This window comes from Oncorhynchus nerka, linkage group LG14, assembly GCF_034236695.1.
Source record: "Oncorhynchus nerka isolate Pitt River linkage group LG14, Oner_Uvic_2.0, whole genome shotgun sequence".
NCBI classification, from domain to species: domain Eukaryota; kingdom Metazoa; phylum Chordata; class Actinopteri; order Salmoniformes; family Salmonidae; genus Oncorhynchus; species Oncorhynchus nerka.
The window spans coordinates 100401662-100427516 of NC_088409.1; the positions used below are offsets into that span (position 1 = coordinate 100401662).

Sequence of the window (25855 nt, forward strand, 5' to 3'; positions counted from 1 at the left end):
CACTACTTTAGACCAGAGCCCTATTCCCTATATAGTGCACTACTTTAGACCAGAGCCCTATTCCCTATATAGTGCACTACTTTAGACCAGAGCCCTATTCCCTATATAGTGCACTAAATTAGACCAGAGCCCTATAGAACCCTATTCCCTAAATAGTGCACTACATTAGACCAGAGCCCTATAGAACCCTATTCCCTAAATAGTGCACTACTTTAGACCAGAGCCCTATTCCCTATATAGTGCACTAAATTAGACCAGAGCCCTATAGAACCCTATTCCCTAAATAGTGCACTACTTTAGACCAGAGCCCTATAGAACCCTATTCCCTAAATAGTGCACTACTTTAGACCAGAGCCCTATGGAACAATTGGGACACAACCCTAGAAAAGCATAAAACCCCTAGATATAGTGAGAGTAAAGTTATCTGTCTGTTCTGTAACCCACCTGGCATATACACAGTTCCTTCAGAGAGTTTTCAGACCCCTTGACTTGATTTTTTTTTTTTTTTTTACATTACAGCCTTATTCTAAAATGGATTAAATCGTTTTTTTTTAATTCTAAAATTGATTAAATAAATAGAAATCCTCAGCAATTTACACACAATACCCCATAATGACATCACAATACCCCATAATGACATCACAATACCCCATAATGACATCACAATACCCCATAATGACATCACAATACCCCATAATGACATCACAATACCCCATAATGACATCACAATACCCCATAATGACATCACAATACCCCATAATGACATCACAATACCCCATAATGACAAAGCGAAACCAGGTTTTTAGAATATTTTGAAAATGTGTTAAAAAAACAAACAAAACAAGAATACCTTATTTAGAAATAAGGCTGTAAAGTAGCAAAATGTGGGAAAATAAATCAGGGGCTCTGAATACTATCAGAAGGCACTGTATATTATCCAGTATATTTTATATTCATATGTATTATATATTATATTTACCTGGTATATATATTATAAAACTGGGTGGTTGAAGCCTTGAAAGCTGATTGGCTGACAGGCGTGGTATATCAGACCGTATACCACGGGTATAACAAAACATGAATTTGTCTAATTTAGTTGATAACCAGTTTATCATAGCAATAAGGAACCTCGGGGGTTCGGGGTATATGGTTAATATACCACGGCTAAGGGCTGTGTCCAGGCACTCTGGTTGAGAGAAAGGCAAAAGGGTGGCTACTTCTAAAATATAAAATATGTGTTGATTTGTTTAACACTTTTTTTGGTTACTACATGATTGCATATGTGTTATTTCATACTTTTTGATGTCTTCACTATTTAATCTACAATGGTGAAAATAGTACAAATATAGAAAAACCCTTGAATGAGTAGGTGTTCTAAAACTTTTCACTGGTACTGTATATTATATGACCGAGTATATATATTTTATTACCGGGTATATATTATATTACCTGGTATATATTATATTACCTGGTATATACAGTATTATATATTATATTACCTGTTATACAGTACCAGTCAAAAATTTGGACACACCTACTCATGAAGCTGGTTGAGAGAATGCCAAAGAGTGTGCAAAGCTGTCATCAAGGCAAAGGGTGGCTACTTTGAAGATCTCAAATATATTTTGATTTGTTTAACACTTTTTTTGGTTACTACATGACTCCATATGTGTTATTTCATAGTTTTGATGTCTACACTGTTATTCTACAATGTAGAAAATAGTAAAAAATAAATAAAAACCCTTGAATGAGTAGGTGTGTCCGAACTTTTGACTGGTACTGTATATTATACTACCTGGTACTGTATATTATAATACATGGTACTGTATATTATACTACCTGGTACTGTATATTATAATACATGGTACTGTATATTATACTACCTGGTACTGTATATTATACTACCTGGTACTGTATATTATACTACCTGGTACTGTATATTATAATACCTGGTACTGTATATTATAATACCTGGTACTGTATATTATAATACATGGTACTGTATATTATAATACCTGGTACTGTATATTATACTACCTGGTACTGTATATTATACTACATGGTACTGTATATTATACTACCTGGTACTGTATATTATAATACATGGTACTGTATATTATACTACCTGGTACTGTATATTATAATACATGGTACTGTATATTATAATACCTGGTACTGCTCCAGGGCCCCGTCAGCCTGTATCTGTCTCAGTAGTAACCCCTCTGTCAGGAACAACAGCTTGGTGGACGGGGTACGAGTCCCCTCGAAACGGATCTGATAGCCAACCTGCAGATAAAACACAGTTGTGTGTCAGTTTGGGTTTTTCTGCTTGTAGTTCTGCTAAATGTCTGAGTGTTGATTTGGTCTTTGTGTAAGGTGTAAAATATTGTGATTTTTTTTTATTTTTCAGGGTCAGCTTCTTACTACACCACTACTTACCTTGGAGCCGTACTGGTTGAGACTCTCGATACTGACCCTCTTGGCGAGGGAGATACAGGCAATCCGCCGAGGCTGAGTGCAAGCTATGTGACTGAACCCAGAGGAGAGGAGGTACTGGGGGACCTGGGTGGACTTTCCACAGCCTGTATCCCCCGCCACCACTACTACCGGGTTAGCCCGCACCAACTCCACGATCCGGTCCCGGTACTGAAAGATAGGAAGGGCTTTCTGCTCCGTCCTCAACTTGGCCAGCTTCCCAAAGCTCTGCCTTTGGCTGAAGTCCAGGAAGTGCAGTAAAGCAAGGCGACAATCAGCTACATCCTGACTCCCTGGGCCTGAGGAGCTGTGTCTGTGTCTCTGATCAGACCTCCCCGTCTCCAGCCTCTCCTCTGTGTCTTTGGTACAAACTGACACGTTGATCCGATAGCGGGCATCATATTCTTTAGGCAGACCCAGATCTACGGTCTTCTTTCTGTCTCTGCCCTCCTCCATGTCTTCCTTCCTGCTGCCCCCTGACATGTCCTTCTTGGTTTTGAACCTCTGGAAGCGGTCGAAGAAGTTCCAGAACTCTTTGTGTTCCGTGGTTCCGTTCTGGATGTAGTCATGCCGGCGGAAGAAGATTTGGTCCATCTGAGCTCGGCACTGAGGGTTGTCCCAGTCCCAGCTACGGCGGTCTCTTCTCCTCTCTGACATCTCTAACGTTACAGCTTTAGATAACACAAACTCACGACTCTGACATAAAGTCAACCAGATGATTAGTAAGTCATTAAGACTAGCTAGACGCTCACTCAATAGTCAAGGGTCTCTAACATAGAACTAGTTAGCTAGTAGAGTAGTTGGCTAATAACTAGCAACTCATTTGCATTCAAGATAAATAATGTGTAAGCTAGCTATAGCTAAAGGTTATCTTGGTTTATTTAATAATCCAAATACACATAATCAATCCAGTAATCCGTCTAGGTTATGATTTCGTGTTTCATCAGATCAATATTCAAGACAGCGCCAACAGAAAAATGAAGTTAGCAGCGGAACAATAATAAGGACGGTCCGTCTGAACTATTGTCCGACGACAACTGCTGCCATTGGGTATTAAAGTTCCGCATGGAGAAGTTGATTTCTTTCACATTTTTTTTTATTTCACTTTTATTTAACCAGGTAGGCTAATTGAGAACAAGTTGGCCATTGACAAATCAAATACTTTATTGGAAATGTTTTAAATGAAATCTCAAACCATGTTTGGTTCTTTATGTTATGTTTCTTGTGAACACTGTAATAGCAAACACATGCAATATTCAGATCATTTTACCGGTTGCAATTATTCATTTTTTAGAAACATCTTTAACTGCATTCTTTGTAGTTGAATTTTCACTCTGCACTGATCAAGAAAGGGCTGGCTCACAAAAGCTCTACTGCTCTCTACGGTATTTTCATCAGAAACACTCCAGTCTCCACCTCCACTGAGGCTTATCAGATTGTCAGGGTACAGAAGGCTGTATAGCAGGTAGGGAGATTTGCATTGTGGCTGGGGAAATGGAGAGAACAGGTGGAGGTGTGGAGAACTCTGGAGCTGACGGCAGCTTGGTCGTCTGGTCTCTACTGACCTTCTGTCTTCTGTCTGGTCCTGCCACAGGTACTATGGGGGCGATTACTGTGTGATTAGCTCAGCTGCACATTAGAGGTCAATTCAAATTAAAAACTCACATTTTCCAAAACTACTGGCTGTCTAATCATGATTTACTGGGGAGAAGTCCTCACAATAACCTAAAATGTAGTCATATGTTAACAACATGATTGATGTTTACAGATATTCTCTTCTCACAGGTGACCAACATGCCCACTGCTCTGAGTTCCTCTGTCTCAGCCCTCCCTCTCTTCTGGTGAGGCTCCTCAGCTTCTCCTCTGAGCAGGGTCCCTGTGGTTACCCCTTAGATCTCCCTCCTTCAGGCCTCCCATCTGGCCAGGGCCTCCCTCCACTTCCACCAGGCTTCCCAGGACTGGCCCCTGGTCCTGTGGCCTGGAGCCCCCTCAGCCCCACAGTTGTGATTGTCCCGGGCAGGAGGCCAGCCAGGCTGCAGCCCAGCTGGGCGAGGGTGATGGCGGGGGAGCTGTTAGAGGCAGGGCTGGTTAATGTCCTGGTAGCTGATTGGCTGCTGCCCCCAGAGCAGGAGATCACAGAAGGAGCCAGGCAGGTGGGAGAGAAGCTGGCACAGACCATAAAGACACTACTGGTGGGTACACAGACACTACTGGTGGGTAAACAGACCATACAGACACTACTGGTGGGTAAACAGACCATACAGACACTACTGGTGGGTACACAGACACTACTGGTGGGTACACAGACCATACAGACACTACTGGTGGGTACACAGACCATACAGACCCTACTGGTGGGTACACAGACCACACAGACACTACTGGTGGGTACACAGACCATACAGACACTACTGGTGGGTAAACAGACCATACAGACACTACTGGTGGGTACACAGACCATACAGACACTACTGGTGGGTACACAGACCCTACTGGTGGGTACACAGACCATACAGACACTACTGGTGGGTACACATACCATACAGACACTACTGGTGGGTACACAGACCATACAGACACTACTGGTGGGTACACAGACCATACAGACACTACTGGTGGGTACACAGACCATACAGACACTACTGGTGGGTAAACAGACCATACAGACACTACTGGTGGGTACACAGACCACACAGACACTACTGGTGGGTAAACAGACCATACAGACACTACTGGTGGGTACACAGACACTACTGGTGGGTACACAGACCATACAGACACTACTGGTGGGTACACAGACACTACTGGTGGGTACACAGACCATACAGACACTACTGGTGGTTACACAGACACTACTGGTGGGTACACAGACCACACAGACACTACTGGTGGGTAAACAGACCATACAGACACTACTGGTGGGTACACAGACACTACTGGTGGGTACACAGACCATACAGACACTACTGGTGGGTACACAGACCATACAGACACTACTGGTGGGTACACAAACACTACTGGTGGGTACACAGACCATACAGACACTACTGGTGGGTACACAGACCATACAAATCAAATCAAATCAAATGTTATTTGTCACATACACATGGTTAGCAGATGTTAATGCGAGTGTAGCGAAATGCTTGTGCTTCTAGTTCCGACAATGCAGTGATAACCAACAAGTAATCTAACTAACAATTCCAAAACTACTGTCTTATACACAGTGTAAGGGGATAAAGAATATGTACATAAGGATATATGAATGAGTGATGGTACAGAGCAGCATACAGTAGATGGTATCGAGTACAGTATATACATATGAGATGAGAATGTAGACAAAGTAAACAAAGTGGCATAGTTAAAGTGGCTAGTGATACATGTATTACATAAGGATGCAGTCGATGATGTAGAGTACAGTATATACGTATGCATATGAGATGAATAATGTAGGGTAAGTAACATTATATAAGGTAGCATTGTTTAAAGTGGCTAGTGATATATTTACAACATTTCCCATCAATTCCCATTATTAAAGTGGCTGGAGTTGGGTCAGTGTCAATGACAGTGTGTTGTCAGCAGCCACTCAATGTTAGTGGTGGCTGTTTAACAGTCTGATGGCCTTGAGATAGAAGCTGTTTTTCAGTCTCTCGGTCCCAGCTTTGATGCACCTGTACTGACCTCGCCTTCTGGATGATAGCGGGGTGAACAGGCAGTGGTTCGGGTGGTTGATGTCCTTGATGATCTTTATGGCCTTCCTGTAACATCGGGTGGTGTAGGTGTCCTGGAGGGCAGGTAGTTTGCCCCCGGTGATGCGTTGTGCAGACCTCACTACCCTCTGGAGAGCCTTACGGTTGAGGGCGGAGCAGTTGCCGTACCAGGCGGTGATACAGCCCGCCAGGATGCTCTCGATTGTGCATCTGTAGAAGTTTGTGAGTGCTTTTGGTGACAAGCCAAATTTCTTCAGCCTCCTGAGGTTGAAGAGGCGCTGCTGCGCCTTCTTCACGACGCTGTCAGTGTGAGTGGACCAATTCAGTTTGTCTGTGATGTGTATGCCGAGGAACTTGAAACTTGCTACCCTCTCCACTACTGTTCCATCGATGTGGATAGGGGGGTGTTCCCTCTGCTGTTTCCTGAAGTCCACAATCATCTCCTTAGTTTTGTTGACGTTGAGTGTGAGGTTATTTTCCTGACACCACACTCCGAGGGCCCTCACCTCCTCCCTGTAGGCCGTCTCGTCGTTGTTGGTAATCAAGCCTACCACTGTTGTGTCGTCCGCAAACTTGATGATTGAGTTGGAGGCGTGCGTGGCCACGCAGTCGTGGGTGAACAGGGAGTACAGGAGAGGGCTCAGAACGCACCCTTGTGGGGCCCCCGTGTTGAGGATCAGCGGGGAGGAGATGTTGTTGCCTACCCTCACAACCTGGGGGCGGCCCGTCAGGAAGTCCAGTACCCAGTTGCACAGGGCGGGGTCGAGACCCAGGGTCTCGAGCTTGATGACGAGCTTGGAGGGTACTATGGTGTTGAATGCCGAGCTGTAGTCGATGAACAGCATTCTCACATAGGTATTCCTCTTGTCCAGGTGGGTTAGGGCAGTGTGCAGTGTGGTTGAGATTGCATCGTCTGTGGACCTATTTGGGCGGTAAGCAAATTGGAGTGGGTCTAGGGTGTCAGGTAGGGTGGAGGTGATATGGTCCTTGACTAGTCTCTCAAAGCACTTCATGATGACGGAAGTGAGTGCTACGGGGCGGTAGTCATTTAGCTCAGTTACCTTAGCTTTCTTGGGAACAGGAACAATGGTGGACTGGTATAGGGATTGATTGAATAGACCCTACTGGTGGGTACACAGACCATACAGACACTACTGGTGGGTACACAGACCCTACTGGTGGGTACACAGACCATACAGACCCTACTGGTGGGTACACAGACCACACAGACACTACTGGTGGGTACACAGACCATACATACCCTACTGGTGGGTACACAGACCATACAGACACTACTGGTGGGTACACAGACACTACTGGTGGGTACACAGACACTACTGGTGGGTACACAGACCACACAGACACTACTGGTGGGTACACAGACCATACAGACCCTACTGGTGGGTACACAGACCATACAGACACTACTGGTGGGTACACAGACACTACTGGTGGGTACACAGACCCTACTGGTGGGTACACAGACCATACAGACACTACTGGTGGGTACACAGACCATACAGACACTACTGGTGGGTACACAGACCATACAGACCCTACTGGTGGGTACACAGACCATACAGACCCTACTGGTGGGTACACAGACACTACTGGTGGGTACACAGACCATACAGACCCTACTGGTGGGTACACAGACACTACAGACCCTACTGGTGGGTACACAGTAATATGCTTTAACTGGGTCAGGGAAACTGGCCCAAATTGAACATGAGTAACTGTGTTATAGTGTAGTAGATATGTTTTTTTTTTAAAATGTTAACCTTAATTTAACTAGGCAATTCAGTTAAGAACAAATTATTATTTTCAATGACGGCCTAGGAACAGTGGGTTAACTGCCTGTTCAGGGGCAGAACAACAGATTTGTACCTTGTCAGCTCGAGGGTTTGAACTTGCAACCTTCTGGTTACTAGTCCAACGCTCTAACCACTAGGCTACGCTGCCGCCCCATGTTGATGTTTATTCCTCAGGAGGACCAGGGCTCTTCTCCAGAGCTGTTCCACCTGGTAGGGTTTGGTGTTGGGGCCCATGTAGCTGGTGTGACCGGGGCCTGTTTGGAGGGAACTATTGGCAGGATCACAGGTACTGAGACGTAATATAGGGTTACATCTGGTAACAGTCCATTCTGAGTTTCGGATGAACCGACAGGTCAAATTGAGTGTTTTGTTCTTTAAAAATTTTTAAATAATAAGATGTGGTTTGATCCAACTCAGGCCTGGATCCGTTCTCACCGGTGTTTTCCGAGGCAGACAGCAGCCTGTCTCTGGATCACACTGATGCCCAGTACGTGGACGTGATTCACACCAACTTCAACCGTGAGGAACTCTACACATACCTAGTAAACCATGTAGTTACACCTGATAGCATAGTAGATTTATTTAGACATTTTGAACCAATCACTAAGTTCATTACCTGGTGTATTTTTCAGCCAATGAGCCGGTAGCTCCCCTGGGGGTTCCTAGACCGTTGGGTCATGTTGATTTCTACATCGGCAGAGGACATCAACTCCCTGGTTGTCCTCAGGCTCTCATGAAAAGTGTGTGACAGGTTTTTATTATCATCTAAAATATTATAACAAACATCATGCCTGGGGCCCATGTGACCTGACCAGGGAAAGCTGTGTCCTTTAGGCTATCTACTATAACACAGAGGTTGGGGTGACTCATATATTTGAGGCAGTTCTGCAGGGTAGTCACTAGCTTGCACAGTCACAAAGTCATAGAGATCTGATTTTCAACCTAACCTTAAAACACACTGCTAACTTTATACCTAACCTTAAATTAAGATCAAAAAACACTTTTTTTTCTCCATTAATTGTTAAGATATATAGCTTTGCAGCTATCCCATGTAGTGTGGACCGCTCAGTTCTGCCTTCAGGACAAGATTCAGCCCAATAAAGGTCAAGGTGTGTTTCCAGGGGAGCAGTACTTGCTGTGCAGTCATCAACGGGCCTATAGGTTGTTCACCAGCTCCATCCGGTCCTCCTGCCCTCTCACAGCCTTCCCCTGCCAGGGAGTAGAGGACTTCCAGAGGGCTCGCTGTACACACTGTCATCACCCTGGCCTCAACATCTGCCCCCAGCTGGGTAAGATACACACTGTCACCACCCTGGCCTCAACATCTGCCCCCAGCTGGGTAAGATACACACTGTCACCACCCTGGCCTCAACATCTGCTCCCAGCTGGGTAAGATACACACTGTCACCACCCTGGCCTCAACATCTGCCCCCAGCTGGGTAAGATACACACTGTCACCACCCTGGCCTCAACATCTGCCCCCAGCTGGGTAAGATACACACTGTCACCACCCTGGCCTCAACATCTGCCCCCAGCTGGGTAAGATACACACTGTCACCACCCTGGCCTCAACATCTGCCCCCAGCTGGGTAAGATACACTGTCACCACCCTGGCCTCAACATCTGCTCCCAGCTGGGTAAGATACACACTGTCACCACCCTGGCCTCAACATCTGCCCCCAGCTGGGTAAGATATACACTGTCACAACCCTGGCCTCAACATCTGCCCCCAGCTGGGTAAGATACACACTGTCACCACCCTGGCCTCAACATCTGCCCCCAGCTGGGTAAGATACACACTGTCACCACCCTGGCCTCAACATCTGCCCCCAGCTGGGTAAGATACACACTGACACCACCCTGGCCTCAACATCTGCCCCCAGCCGGGTAAGATACACACTGTCACCACCCTGGCCTCAACATCTGCCCCCAGCTGGGTAAGATACAAGATCATGTAGACCAGCTGGGTAAGATACAAGATCATGTAGACCAGCTGGGTAAGATACAAGATCATGTAGACTAGCTGGGTAAGATACAAGATCATGTAGACCAGCTGGGTAAGATACAAGATCATGTAGACTAGCTGGGTAAGATACAAGATCATGTAGACCAGCTGGGTAAGATACAAGATAATGTAGACCAGCTGGGTAAGAGACAAGATAATGTAGACCAGCTAGGTAAGAGACAAGATCATGTAGACCAGCTGGGTAAGAGACAAGATAATGTAGACAGCATAACTCTCTGACACACATTTCTCTCTTTCTCTGAACAAAGACGAGTATTTCACACATGAAGAAACTGTTGTTGATGATTGGCTGTTTTCATCATCAAGACACCATCAGCTATTGGTTCTTCTCTCCTATAGGCTACGACATCAGCTGGCTGCCTCCAGATCGACCAATCGCCTTCCAGCCCCTGACCGCGGTCCTGGACATCACAGCAACGGAGCCTTTCTGCGGTCAGAAACTCAGGACACACACTGTCACACGGTTACCGTTCCTTCCTATAGGGCAGGAACTGGAACAGGAACAGGAACTGGAACAGGAACAGTTGGTTTAACCTGCTTTATGACCCTTCTAGTGACGCCGTTCCTGTTGGAGGTGCACCTGGAGGGAAACACCTCGTTAGAAGCCCAGCTGTTTATTCAGCTGAAGGGAGACGTCAGGAAAACACCTGTCATGTTGGTGTCCGGGTGAGACACCTGGTTCTTCATTTATTAAATGTCTGATGGGACCCTATTCCCGATATGGTGCACTATTATCCCCATAGGGCCCTGGTCTAATGCTGTATACTATATATCCCCATAGGGCCCTGGTCTAATGCTGTATACTATATATCCCCATAGGGCCCTGGTCTAATGCTGTATACTATATATTCCCATAGGGCCCTGGTCTAATGCTGTGCACTATATCACCATAGGGCCCTGGTCTAATGCTGTATACTATATATCCCCATAGGGCCCTGGTCTAATGCTGTGCACTATATCCCCATAGGGCCCTGGTCTAATGCTGTGTACTATATATTCCCATAGGGCCCTGGTCTAATGCTGTATACTATATATCCCCCCATAGGGCCCTGGTCTAATGCTGTGTACTATATATTCCCATAGGGCCCTGGTCTAATGCTGTGTACTATATATTCCCATAGGGCCCTGGTCTAATGCTGTGTACTATATATTCCCATAGGGCCCTGGTCTAATGCTGTGTACTATATATTCCCATAGGGCCCTGGTCTAATGCTGTGTACTATATATTCCCATAGGGCCCTGGTCTAATGCTGTGTACTATATAGGTAACAGGGTGCTATTTGGGATGCAGTTAATGTCTTTATCCGGTGATTGTCTTGCCAACTCTAACGTGCCGTTGACCATTGTGTCCAGTCCTTCCCTGATGCAGTTTGAGTCTCATCAGATACACCAGTTCCTGGTTTCCATACACCACACTGTTCAAGAGTTCAGAACCATAGTACTTCACTTCTACTCTCAACGCCTCCTGTACTTGGCCTGGAGGAAGAGACGGATTCACATCAGTCATCTAGTCCTTACACAACTACCCAGACACCAGGGGTAAGTAAATAGCATCACTACATCAACATGACACAGATGAAAAAACTCAACTCTCCTTCCATTTGCTAAAAAAAAAAAGAACACGAAAGCCCTTTCCCGACCCCCCCCGCCCCCCTCGGGGTCGTCTGTGTGATGTCTGGGAGCACGAGACTCAAACAAAGCTGTTTTTGTTGTACTACATCCCACAGGCTAGTATCTTACAGGACCCGGAGTGTTACCGCAGTGGAGAATCACAGAGTAGATGTGTCTCTGCAGAAGGAAGAGTGAAGATGGACGGGGGGGGGGGGGGCTTTTCAGGGAGGTCAAATGCTGTGCTGGGTAATTAATAATTAAAATAATCAGAATTGAACCATTAAAATATACTGAAGAAAATACAAAAGGTTGGTTGTTCATATTTATTTTAAACACTTATATTAAAAAAACAAACACAATTACAGTAAAAGTGGTTGATTTGATAAATGCTGGATAATGTTTTTAATTTCTAAGTTAAAATTCGATAATTTGTATATGTCCTCAAAAAAAAAAAATGTATGTATTTATATGCACAATGCTAACCGAACAGACGATCTCTGATGAAGCTTTATTCTGATTATGAAAGCGTATGACGTTGGACCCAAATGAAATGAAAAATAAAGTTGGGAGGAGAGAAAAAAGAAGAAGAAGAAGAAGAAGAAGAAGAAGAAGAAGAAGAAGAAGAAGAAGAAGAAGAAGAAGAAGAAGAAGAAGAAGAAGAAGAAGAAGAAGAAGAAGAAGATCAAGGAATAAATCACATTTAAAAAACTAATAATTATTCATCATCATGTCGCATCAGGACTTCCTGGTATTTCAACAAAAAAACGATTGTGTCAAATACCAAATCATAGTAGATAGTGACCCCAGCTCCATACCGTCTGTTTGAGCCCTGTGTTCCAAATGGCACCCGATTCCATACATAGTGTACCACCTTTAAAAAAAAAAACAGAGCCCTTATGGATCCTGGTCAAAAGTAGTGCACTTCATAAGGGAATATGGCGCCATTTGGAATGCAACCTCCCCCCCCTTCATGAGTACAAGGGCAACAAGTCAAAGAGTCTGAATTCACATTTAAGAGACCGTTCTAAAAGAGGACGTAAAGAGAAAACAAACCTATGGGGAAACGATTCAAATCCAATGACAAAACAAGCAACGGAACACATCGTCTCCTTGTGTACGCGCATGTAACAGTTTTTCTACAGTTACTCCTTAAAAAATTGCCCAAATCCTACCTATGCAAAACGTACCAGAAAATGTTGTGTGTATTCAATCCAAATGACTGATTGCAATGGGCAAAACTAATATATCTAAAAAAAAATATTAAAAAAAAAAACACAAAATTTGACATTATTTACAATTCTTAAAAACACTTTCCCCACAAAACCACCTATTCCTCCTCATAACAAAAACTACACATTCAGACACCAGTCATTATGACATGAAGGCATGTGCCTTTCAACAGAGAAAACCCAACCAACGGTCCATAGTCCATCGATATGAAAGGGAGTGCATTGTGAGGCCTGAGATCAAAGCTTGTAAAATAGTTCACCACTCCTGGATAATGGAAGGGAGAGGAGGAGGGTATAGAGGGCGAGTCCTGTCGAACCAGTAATCTGTACAGTACTGGCGTGTTCATCACTCCTGGATAATGGAAGGGAGAGGAGGAGGGTATAGAGGGCGAGTCCTGTCGAACCAGTAATCTGTACAGTACTGGCGTGTTCATCACTCCTGGATAATGGAAGGGAGAGGAGGAGGGTATAGAGGGCGAGTCCCTGTCGAACCAGTAATCTGTACAGTACTGGCGTGTTCATCACTCCTGGATAATGGAAGGGAGAGGAGGAGGGTATAGAGGGCGAGTCCTGTCGAACCAGTAATCTGTACAGTACTGGCGTGTTCATCACTCCTGGATAATGGAAGGGAGAGGAGGAGGGTATAGAGGGCGAGTCCTGTCGAACCAGTAATCTGTACAGTACTGGCGTGTTCATCACTCCTGGATAATGGAAGGGAGAGGAGGAGGGTATAGAGGGCGAGTCCTGTCGAACCAGTAATCTGTACAGTACTGGCGTGTTCATCACTCCTGGATAATGGAAGGGAGAGGAGGAGGGTATAGAGGGCGAGTCCTGTCGAACCAGTAATCTGTACAGTACTGGCGTGTTCATCACTCCTGGATAATGGAAGGGAGAGGAGGAGGGTATAGAGGGCGAGTCCTGGCGAACCAGTAATCTGTACAGTACTGGCGTGTTCATCGACCGGTTGTCCTAGTCGTTTCCCCGTGTCCTGTTACACGCCAGTCTTCTCCTTGATCCAGCCCCTGAACATGGTGACGGTGCTGTAGATCCCAGGCTTGTCCCGACGGGCACAGCCGTCACCCCAACTCACCACTCCAGCCAGGAACATACGACTAGTACCAGGACTGGACAGAGGCCCGCCAGAATCCCCCTGAGAGAGAAAGTGTATGGTTATATATATCATCCTATCTCAGCACTACTGTTGACCAAAGCCCTGTGGTTATATATATATCATCCTATCTCAGTACTACTGTTGACCAGAGCCCTGTGGTTATATATATATCATCCTATCTCAGTACTACTGTTGACCAGAGCCCTGTGGTTATATATATATCATCCTATCTCAGTACTACTGTTGACCAGAGCCCTGTGGTTATATATATATCATCCTATCTCAGTACTACTGTTGACCAGAGCCCTGTGGTTATATATATCATCCTATCTCAGTACTACTGTTGACCAGAGCCCTGTGGTTATATATATATCATCCTATCTCAGTACTACTGTTGACCAGAGCCCTGTGGTTATATATATCATCCTATCTCAGTACTACTGTTGACCAGAGCCCTGTGGTTATATATATATCATCCTATCTCAGTACTACTGTTGACCAGAGCAGCCCTATATTATGGCCGGGTAGTTCATAGGGACAGAGAGTTCAGTACCTGACATGCGTCCACACCTCCAGTCAGCACACCAGCACACGTCATCCTGGAGGTGATCTGTCCTCCCATCAGGCGGTTACAGACAGTACTGTTGATGATACGGACCTGGGCCTTCTGCAGGATGGATGCACCAGAGCCTAACATACATACATACATACATCCAATGACACATTAGTTCTTATCACCATGCAGGAAATAGGCATTACCATTTAACATATTATAACATTGTTATTAAATAACTACTCGGTAACAAACACAACTATTATGCAGTATATAGTTATAATAACTAATACGGTATAATGAAAACCGAGCCCATCCACAATCTCACTCACCTCCCTCTCGTGTGGCGCCCCAACCTGTGATCCAGACAGAGTTGCCCTGGGGGAAGGTGTGTTGTGGGGAGGGCAGACAGATGGGTCTGATGTAATCAGAGAAGGTCACAGGGCTGTCTAGCTCCATCAGAGCGATGTCGTTGTCGAAGGTATAGGCATTATAGTACGGGTGGGAGATCACCTGACGCAGGTTCCTCTTCTGAACGTTCTTAATGTTCTGCTTCTGGACGTGAAGGCCTAGGTACGCCTCCCATACACCTGGCTGGGAATACCTGGAGAGACACACCTGGTTAGGACTGAACACACACCTCCCATACACCTGGCTGGGAATACCTGGGGAGACACACCTGGTTAGGACTGAACACACACCTCCCATACACCTGGCTGGGAATACCTGGGGAGACACACCTGGTTAGGACTGAACACACACCTCCCATACACCTGGCTGGGAATACCTGGAGAGACACACCTGGTTAGGACTGAACACACACCTCCCATACACCTGGCTGGGAATACCTGGAGAGACACACCTGGTTAGGACTGAACACACACCTCCCATACACCTGGCTGGGAATACCTGGAGAGACACACCTGGTTAGGACTGAACACACACCTCCCATACACCTGGCTGGGAATACCTGGAGAGACACACCTGGTTAGGACTGAACACACACCTCCCATACACCTGGCTGGGAATACCTGGGGAGACACACCTGGTTAGGACTGAACACACACCTCCCATACACCTGGCTGGGAATACCTGGGGAGACACACCTGGTTAGGACTGAACACACACCTCCCATACACCTGGCTGGGAATACCTGAAGAGACACACACCTGGTTAGGACTGAACACACACCTCCCATACACCTGGCTGGGAATACCTGGAGAGACACACCTGGTTAGGACTGAACACAAACCTCCCATACACCTGGCTGGGAATACCTGGAGAGACACACCTGGTTAGGACTGAACACACCTGGCTGGGAATACCTGGAGAGACACACCTGGTTAGGACTGAACACACCTGGCTGGGAATACCTGGAGAGACACACCTGGTTAGGACTGAACACACACCTCCCATACACCTGGCTGGGAATACCTGGAGAGACACACCTGGTTAGGACTGAACACACACCTCCTATACACCTGGCTGGGAATACCTGGAGAGACACACCTGGTTAGGACTGAACACACACCTCCCATACACCTGGCTGGGAATACCTGGAGAGACACACCTGGTTAGGACTGAACACACACCTCCCATACACCTGGCTGGGAATACCTGGAGAGACACACCTGATTAGGACTGAACACACACCTCCCATACACCTGGCTGGGAATACCTGGAGAGACACACCTGGTTAGGACTGAACACACCTGGCTGGGAATACCTGGAGAGACACACCTGGTTAGGACTGAACACACACCTCCCATACACCTGGTTGGGAATACCTGGAGAGACACACCTGGTTAGGACTGAACACAACTGGCTGGGAATACCTGGAGAGACACACCTGGTTAGGACTGAACACACACCTCCCATACACCTGGCTGGGAATACCTGGAGAGACACACCTGGTTAGGACTGAACACACACCTCCCATACACCTGGCTGGGAATACCTGGAGAGACACACCTGGTTAGGACTGCACACACACCTCCCATACACCTGGCTGGGAATACCTGGAGAGACACACCTGGTTAGGACTGAACACACACCTCCCATACACCTGGTTGGGAATACCTGGAGAGACACACCTGGTTAGGACTGAACACAACTGGCTGGGAATACCTGGAGAGAGACACCTGGTTAGGACTGAACACACACCTCCCATACACCTGGCTGGGAATACCTGGAGAGACACACCTGGTTAGGACTGAACACACACCTCCCATACACCTGGCTGGGAATACCTGGAGAGACACACCTGGTTAGGACTGAACACACACCTCCCATACACCTGGCTGGGAATACCTGGGGAGACACACCTGGTTAGGACTGAACACACACCTCCCATACACCTGGCTGGGAATACCTGGGGAGACACACCTGGTTAGGACTGAACACACACCTCCCATACACCTGGCTGGGAATACCTGGAGAGACACACACCTGGTTAGGACTGAACACACACCTCCCATACACCTGGCTGGGAATACCTGGAGAGACACACCTGGTTAGGACTGAACACAAACCTCCCATACACCTGGCTGGGAATACCTGGAGAGACACACCTGGTTAGGACTGAACACACCTGGCTGGGAATACCTGGAGAGACACACCTGGTTAGGACTGAACACACACCTCCCATACACCTGGCTGGGAATACCTGGAGAGACACACCTGGTTAGGACTGAACACACACCTCCTATACACCTGGCTGGGAATACCTGGAGAGACACACCTGGTTAGGACTGAACACACACCTCCCATACACCTGGCTGGGAATACCTGGAGAGACACACCTGGTTAGGACTGAACACACACCTCCCATACACCTGGCTGGGAATACCTGGAGAGACACCTGATTAGGACTGAACACACACCTCCCATACACCTGGCTGGGAATACCTGGAGAGACACACCTGGTTAGGACTGAACACACACCTCCCATACACCTGGTTGGGAATACCTGGAGAGACACACCTGGTTAGGACTGAACACAACTGGCTGGGAATACCTGGAGAGACACACCTGGTTAGGACTGAACACACACCTCCCATACACCTGGCTGGGAATACCTGGAGAGACACACCTGGTTAGGACTGAACACACACCTCCCATACACCTGGCTGGGAATACCTGGAGAGACACACCTGGTTAGGACTGCACACACACCTCCCATACACCTGGCTGGGAATACCTGGAGAGACACACCTGGTTAGGACTGAACACACACCTCCCATACACCTGGTTGGGAATACCTGGAGAGACACACCTGGTTAGGACTGAACACAACTGGCTGGGAATACCTGGAGAGAGACACCTGGTTAGGACTGAACACACACCTCCCATACACCTGGCTGGGAATACCTGGAGAGACACACCTGGTTAGGACTGAACACACACCTCCCATACACCTGGCTGGGAATACCTGGAGAGACACACCTGGTTAGGACTGAACACACACCTCCCATACACCTGGCTGGGAATACCTGGAGAGACACACCTGGTTAGGACTGAACACACACACACACACACACGGTGGCAGGCGTACACAGGGAGAATCATCTGAAAGTACCTGGTCACACACCTCCCATCCTGGCTGGGAATACAGGAGAGCAGCAGTAACCAGCCAGCGCTGGCTGATGATGGAAGCACACACACGGTTAGACCAGTGGCTGGGAATGTGGAGGCTGACCTGGTTAGGACTGAACTCCCCTCCCATCACCTGGCTGGGAATACCTGGACCACACCTGGTTAGGACTAAACACCTCCCCCACAATCTGGGAATACACAAATCAGCATTTAGGACTTAGGACTAACAATTAGTCAACAACAGACTCCCATACACCTGGCTGGGAATAATGGAGTCAACCTGGTTAGACTGAACACTGAGACTCCCATGTGGTTGGGAATAGACTGGAGACACACCTGGATTAATGTATTGAACACAACAGACTCCCATACACCTGGACTAATACCTGGAGTCAACAACAGACTCCTACACGGAGACTAATGTATTACAACAACAGAATCCTGGACGGAGACTAATGGTTAGGACTCAACAACAGACTCCCATACATGGGAATACCTGGAGACTAATGTATTAGGACTGAACAACAGACTCCCATACACCTGGCTGGGAACCTGGAATGTATTAGTCAACAACAGACTCCTACACGGAGACTAATGTATTAGTCAACAACAGACTCCTCACGGAGACTAATGTCTTAGTCAACAACAGTGAGCTCAGTAACCAGCCAGCGCTGGCTGATGATGGAAGACCACAAGTCAACTTAATGTGGAGACTCCTACACGGAGACGAATGTATTAGTCAACAACAGACTCCTACACTGAGACTAATGTTTTAAACAACAGGCTCCGCCCACAATCTGAAACACAAATCAGCATTTAGTCAGACTCCTACACAGAGACTAACAATTAGTCAACAACAGACTCCTACACTGAGACTAATGTATTAGTCAACAACAGACTCCTACACGGAGACTAATGTATTATTCAACAACATACTCCTACACTGAGACTAATGTATTAGTCAACAACAGACTCCTACACGGAGACTAATGTATTAGTCAACAACAGACTCCTACACTGAGAATAATGTATTAGTCAACAACAGACTCCTACACGGAGACTAATGTATTAGTCAACAACAGACTCCTACACTGAGACTAATGTATTAGTCAACAACAGACTCCTACACTGAGACTAATGTATTAGTCAACAACAGACTCCTACACTGAGACTAACATTTAGTCAACAACAGACTCCTACACGGAGACTAATGTATTAGTCAACAACAGACTCCTACACTGAGACTAATGTATTAGTCAACAACAGACTCCTACACTGAGACTAACAATTAGTCAACAACAGACTCCTACACTGAGACTAATGTATTAGTCAACAAAAGACTCCTACACTGAGACTAACATTTAGTCAACAACAGACTCCTACACTGAGACTAATGTATTAGTCAACAACAGACTCCTACACTGAGACTAATGTATTAGTCAACAACAGACTCCTACACTGAGACTAACATTTAGTCAACAACAGACTCCTACACTGAGACTAATGTATTAGTCAACAACAGGCTCCTACACTGAGACTAATGTATTAGTCAACAACAGACTCCTACACTGAGACTAACATTTAGTCAACAACAGACTCCTACACTGAGACTAATGTATTAGTCAACAACAGACTCCTACACTGAGACTAACATTTAGTCAACAACAGACTCATACACGGAGACTAATGTATTAGTCAACAACAGACTCCTACACTGAGACTAATGTATCAGTCAACAACAGACTCCTACACTGAGAATAATGTATTAGTCAACAACAGACTCCTACACTGAGACTAATGTATTAGTCAACAACAGACTCCTACACTGAGAATAATGTATTAGTCAACAACAGACTCCTACACTGAGACTAATGTATTAGTCAACAACAGACTCCTACACTGAGACTAACATTTAGTCAACAACAGACTCCTACACTGAGACTAGCATTTAGTCAACAACAGACTCCTACACTGAGACTAATGTATTAGTCAACAACAGACTCCTACACTGAGACTAACATTTAGTCAACAACAGACTCCTACACGGAGACTAATGTATTAGTCAACAACAGACTCCTACACGGAGACTAATGTATTAGTCAACAACAGACTCCTACACTGAGACTAATGTATTAGTCAACAACAGACTCCTACACTGAGACTAATGTATTAGTCAACAACAGACTCCTACACTGAGAATAATGTATTAGTCAACAACAGACTCCTACACTGAGACTAACATTTAGTCAACAACAGACTCCTACACGGAGACTAATGTATTAGTCAACAACAGACTCCTACACTGAGACTAACATTTAGTCAACAACAGACTCCTACACTGAGACTAATGTATTAGTCAACAACAGACTCCTACACTGAGACTAATTATTAGTCAACAACAGACTCCTACACTGAGACTAACAATTAGTCAACAACAGACTCCTACACTGAGACTAATTTTAGTCAACAAAGACTCCTACACTGAGACTAACATTTAGTCAACAACAGACTCCTACACTGAGACTAATGTATTAGTCAACAACAGACTCCTACACGGAGACTAATGTATTAGTCAACAACAGACTCCTACACGGAGACTAATGTATTAGTCAACAACAGACTCCTACACTGAGACTAATGTATTAGTCAACAACAGACTCCTACACTGAGAATAATGTATTAGTCAACAACAGACTCCTACACTGAGACTAACATTTAGTCAACAACAGACTCCTACACGGAGACTAATGTATTAGTCAACAACAGACTCCTACACTGAGACTAACATTTAGTCAACAACAGACTCCTACACGGAGACTAATGTATTAGTCAACAACAGACTCCTACACTGAGACTAACAATTAGTCAACAACAGACTCCTACACTGAGACTAACAATTAGTCAACAACAGACTCCTACACTGAGACTAATGTATTAGTCAACAAAAGACTCCTACACTGAGACTAACATTTAGTCAACAACAGACTCCTACACTGAGACTAATGTATTAGTCAACAACAGACTCCTACACGGAGACTAATGTATTAGTCAACAACAGACTCCTACACTGAGACTAATGTATTAGTCAACAACAGACTCCTACACTGAGACTAATGTATTAGTCAACAACAGACTCCTACACTGAGACTAATGTATTAGTCAACAACAGACTCCTACACTGAGACTAACATTTAGTCAACAACAGACTCCTACACGGAGACTAATGTATTAGTCAACAACAGACTCCTACACTGAGACTAACATTTAGTCAACAACAGACTCCTACACGGAGACTAATGTATTAGTCAACAACAGACTCCTACACGGAGACTAATGTATTAGTCAACAACAGACTCCTACACTGAGACTAATGTATTAGTCAACAACAGACTCCTACACTGAGACTAATGTATTAGTCAACAAGACTCCTACACTGAGACTAATGTATTAGTCAACAACAGACTCCTACACTGAGACTAACATTTAGTCAACAACAGACTCCTACACGGAGACTAATGTATTAGTCAACAACAGACTCCTACACTGAGACTAACAATTAGTCAACAACAGACTCCTACACTGAGACTAACAATTAGTCAACAACAGACTCCTACACTGAGACTAATGTATTAGTCAACAAAAGACTCCTACACTGAGACTAACATTTAGTCAACAACAGACTCCTACACTGAGACTAATGTATTAGTCAACAACAGACTCCTACACGGAGACTAATGTATTAGTCAACAACAGACTCCTACACGGAGACTAACAATTAGTCAACAACAGACTCCTACACTGAGACTAATGTATTAGTCAACAACAGGCTCCTACACTGAGACTAATGTATTAGTCAACAACAGACTCCTACACTGAGACTAACATTTAGTCAACAACAGACTCCTACACTGAGACTAATGTATTAGTCAACAACAGACTCCTACACTGAGACTAACATTTAGTCAACAACAGACTCATACACGGAGACTAATGTATTAGTCAACAACAGACTCCTACACTGAGACTAATGTATTAGTCAACAACAGACTCCTACACTGAGACTAATGTATTAGTCAACAACAGACTCCTACACTGAGACTAATGTATTAGTCAACAAGACTCCTACACGGAGACTAATGTATTAGTCAACAACAGACTCCTACACTGAGACTAATGTATTAGTCAACAAGACTCCTACACGGAGACTAATGTATTAGTCAACAAGACTCCTACACGGAGACTAATGTATTAGTCAACAACAGACTCCTACACTGAGACTAATGTATTAGTCAACAACAGACTCCTACACTGAGACTAATGTATTAGTCAACAACAGACTCCTACACTGAGACTAACATTTAGTCAACAACAGACTCCTACACGGAGACTAATGTATTAGTCAACAACAGACTCCTACACTGAGACTAATGTATTAGTCAACAACAGACTCCTACACTGAGACTAATGTATTAGTCAACAACAGACTCCTACACTGAGACTAACAATTAGTCAATCATACATTTTACATTCAGATATTTAGAAAGGGGGTTATAAGTAGTAAAACTATGTTTATAAATCTGTAATTAAACAGTTACAGCTCATTATGGTAACCATGGTGTATTGGACTATAGAATATAATGACTGGTCATTATGGTAACCATGGTGTATTGGACTATAGAATATAATGACTGATCATTATGGTAACCATGGTGTATTGGACTATAGAATATAATGACTGATCATTATGGTAACCATGGTGTATTGGACTATAGAATATAATGACTGGTCATTATGTGAACCATGTTGTGTTGAAGGGACAGAGGGAGTGTCTTACCGCAGTTGGCCTCATCTGATTGGTCCTCACAGTCAGGTGTTCCATCACACTCAGGGTTCTCCTTGTTGGTACACTTGTTGTTCTCACACTTATAGGTGGAGTCAGAACACTGCACATTATTCATAACTGGGGAGAGGAGAGAAATACCATATTCACTTTTAGGTGGAGTCAGAACCCCATTAACTTTAGGTGGAGTCAGAACCCCATTAACTTTAGGTGAGTCAGAACCCCATTAACTTTAGGTGGAGTCAGAACCCCATTAACTTTAGGTGGAGTCAGAACCCCATTAACTTTACAGAACCCCATTAACTTTAGGTGGAGTCAGAACCCCATTAACTTTAGGTGGAGTCAAAACCCCATTAACTTTAGGTGGAGTCAGAACCTCATTCGCTTCTAGGTGGAGTCAGAACCCCATTAACTTTAGGTGGAGTCAGAACCCCATTAACTTTAGGTGGAGTCAGAACCCCATTAACTTTAGGTGGAGTCAGAACCTCATTCGCTTCTAGGTGGACTCAGAACCCCATTAACTTTAGGTGGAGTCAGAACCCCATTAACTTTAGGTGGAGTCAGAACCTCATTAACTTTAGGTGGAGTCAGAACCCCATTAACTTTAGGTGAGTCAGAACCCCATTAGCTTCTAGGTGGAGTCTGAACCCCATTAACTTCTAGGTGGAGTCTGAACCCCATTAACTTTAGGTGGAGTCAGAACCCCATTAGCTTCTAGGTGGAGTCAGAACCCCATTAACTTTACAGAACCCCATTAACTTTAGGTGGAGTCAGAACCCCATTAACTTTAGGTGGAGTCAGAACCCCATTAACTTTAGGTGGAGTCAGAACCCCATTCGCTTCTAGGTGGAGTCAGAACCCCATTCGCTTCTTGGTGGAGTCAGAACCCCATTCGCTTCTAGGTGGAGTCAGAACCCCATTCGCTTCTAGGTGGAGTCAGAACCCCATTAACTCTAGGTGGAGTCAGAACCCCATTAACTCTAGGTGGAGTCAGAACCCCATTAACTCTAGGTGGAGTCAGAACCCCATTAACTCTAGGTGGAGTCAGAACCCCATTAACTCTAGGTGGAGTCAGAACCCCATTAACTCTAGGTGGAGTCAGAACCCCATTAACTCTAGGTGGAGTCAGAACCCCATTAACTCTAGGTGGAGTCAGAACCCCATTAACTCTAGGTGGAGTCAGAACCCCATTAACTCTAGGTGGAGTCAGAACCCCATTAACTCTAGGTGGAGTCAGAACCCCATTAACTCTAGGTGGAGTCAGAACCCCATTAACTCTAGGTGGAGTCAGAACCCCATTAACTCTAGGTGGAGTCAGAACCCCATTAACTCTAGGTGGAGTCAGAACCCCATTAACTCTAGGTGGAGTCAGAACCCCATTAATTTAAAATTAAATCGGTGTTTATTCGTGACGTGCACAGGATACAGCAGGTGTAAAAAAAAAAACAGTACTTTTAAATGCTTACGAGTTCTTCCTCAACAACACGGTTATACTACTGCGATTAAAAAAAAGAGAGAACTGATACGCTCTGTGAAACACAACCGATCCGTTCTCAGGCTGCATCCACCTGTAAAAAAAAAACCCATTCTGATCGACGGAGAGAAAGGTTTCCTCACTTCGTCCACAGTCGCTCTCGTCTGACCCGTCGCCACAGTCATCCTTGTCGTCACAGCGTTTCTTCTCCGACACACACTTTCCGTTCTGACATGTCAGCTCCCCCGCTTTACAAGCACCTGAGGAGACATGATAAAACACGCTGGATATATATATATATATATATATATATTACATTAGTACTGCACCTGAAAGTAACTGAATGTGCGAACTCGAAACAGGAGTGACTTCTGTTCCATCTGTCAACAGGCCTGAGGCATCAGACGACAGACCTGCGAAACCTACCACAGTTCTGCTCATCTGTGTCATCTCCACAGTCGTTCACTCCATCACACTCCCAGAACTGGGGCTTACACAGGCCGTTCTTACAGCTGATCTGGGTGGAAACACACTCTGCGAGCGCACGCACGCACACACACACGCACACACACACGTTAAACAACGATCAATCATTAGTATTAATCCATCTAATATCCGTTAAAGTTTTCTCCAGACAAAGATCAATAAGTTTGTTAGAACTCACTGCAGTTCATCTCGTCGCTCATATCTCCACAGTCGTTCCAGCCGTCACACTTCAGATCTTCGCTGACACAACGCTGGTTGTTGCACTGAAACTTGTTAGGACAGGCTGGGGATGGAAAGGCAGGAGGGGGAGGAGTCAGCTAAAGGAATATGCTGCACTGAGGCTCACCTCATTAACACCTCTCCAATTTGACTGGCCATTTCATTAACACCTGGCCAATATGACTGGCCGGTTCATTAACACCTCTCCAATAAGACTGGCCAGTTCATTAACACCTGGCCAATATGACTGGCCAGTTCATTAACACCTGGCCAGTTCATTAACACCTCTCCAATATGACTGGCCGGTTCATTAACACCTGGCCAATATGACTGGCCAGTCCATTAACACCTGGCCAGTTCATTAACACCTCTCCAATAAGACTGGCCAGTTCATTAACACCTGGCCAATATGACTGGCCAGTTCATTAACACCTGGCCAGTTCATTAACACCTGGCCAATATGACTGGCCAGTTCATTAATACCTGGCCAATATGACTGGCCAGTTCATTAACACCTCTCCAATAAGACTGGCCAGTTCATTAACACCTGGCCAGTTCATTAATACCTGGCCAATATGACTGGCCAGTTCATTAACACCTCTCCTATATGACTGGCCGGTTCATTAACACCTCTCCAATATGACTGTCCAGTTCATTAACACCTGGCCGGTTCATTAACACCTCTCCAATATGACTGGCCAGTTCATTAACACCTC

At 45.2% G+C, this 25855-nt stretch overlaps 3 protein-coding genes across 3 annotated transcripts in view; 1 reads left to right on the forward strand and 2 right to left on the reverse strand.

The window, feature by feature from the left end:
* Positions 1–338: 338 nt before the first annotated feature.
* LOC135575078 (probable ATP-dependent RNA helicase DHX34) lies at positions 339–3465 on the reverse strand. The gene is made up of 3 exons (XM_065027246.1): positions 2440–3465; positions 2170–2286; positions 339–356 (listed from the first exon to the last, which is right to left on the reverse strand). The coding sequence occupies exons 1-3, from the start codon at positions 3130–3132 to the stop codon at positions 339–341; spliced, it is 828 nt and encodes a 275-aa protein (XP_064883318.1). The 5' UTR covers positions 3133–3465.
* Positions 3466–3489: 24 nt separating this feature from the next.
* On the forward strand, positions 3490–11842 carry LOC115142009 (lipase member I-like). Its single transcript, XM_029681477.2, has 10 exons — positions 3490–4069; positions 4261–4667; positions 8171–8282; positions 8414–8515; positions 8629–8736; positions 9118–9285; positions 10362–10454; positions 10577–10688; positions 11376–11561; positions 11750–11842. The coding sequence occupies exons 1-10, from the start codon at positions 3970–3972 to the stop codon at positions 11826–11828; spliced, it is 1467 nt and encodes a 488-aa protein (XP_029537337.2). The 5' UTR covers positions 3490–3969; the 3' UTR covers positions 11829–11842.
* A 100-nt stretch (positions 11843–11942) lies between these two features.
* st14a (ST14 transmembrane serine protease matriptase a) overlaps positions 11943–25855 on the reverse strand; it is a 78052-nt gene continuing 64139 nt past the window's right edge. Inside the window, exons 11-20 of the mRNA XM_065000638.1 lie at positions 25099–25203; positions 24861–24968; positions 24578–24694; positions 22955–23080; positions 18899–18917; positions 18401–18409; positions 18138–18257; positions 14859–15154; positions 14527–14663; positions 11943–14012 (exon numbers count right to left, since the gene is read on the reverse strand). Of these exons, the coding sequence (XP_064856710.1) occupies positions 13854–14012; positions 14527–14663; positions 14859–15154; positions 18138–18257; positions 18401–18409; positions 18899–18917; positions 22955–23080; positions 24578–24694; positions 24861–24968; positions 25099–25203 (1196 nt within the window). The 3' untranslated portion in view covers positions 11943–13853. The remainder of the gene's footprint in view (positions 14013–14526; positions 14664–14858; positions 15155–18137; positions 18258–18400; positions 18410–18898; positions 18918–22954; positions 23081–24577; positions 24695–24860; positions 24969–25098; positions 25204–25855) is intronic.

Excerpts from the sequence above, each read along its gene's own strand:
- LOC135575078 (XM_065027246.1), bottom strand. The coding sequence starts at position 3,132 with ATGTCAGAGAGGAGAAGAGACCGCCGTAGCTGGGACTGGGACAACCCT. Across the intron at positions 2,287-2,439 it reads TCAACCAGTACGGCTCCAAG|GTTGGCTATCAGATCCGTTT; the intron begins GTAAGTAGTGGT and ends TTTTATCTGCAG.
- LOC115142009 (XM_029681477.2), top strand. The coding sequence starts at position 3,970 with ATGGAGAGAACAGGTGGAGGTGTGGAGAACTCTGGAGCTGACGGCAGC. Across the intron at positions 8,516-8,628 it reads GATTCACACCAACTTCAACC|CCAATGAGCCGGTAGCTCCC; the intron begins GTGAGGAACTCT and ends TGTATTTTTCAG. Across the intron at positions 9,286-10,361 it reads CAACATCTGCCCCCAGCTGG|GCTACGACATCAGCTGGCTG; the intron begins GTAAGATACACA and ends TCTCTCCTATAG.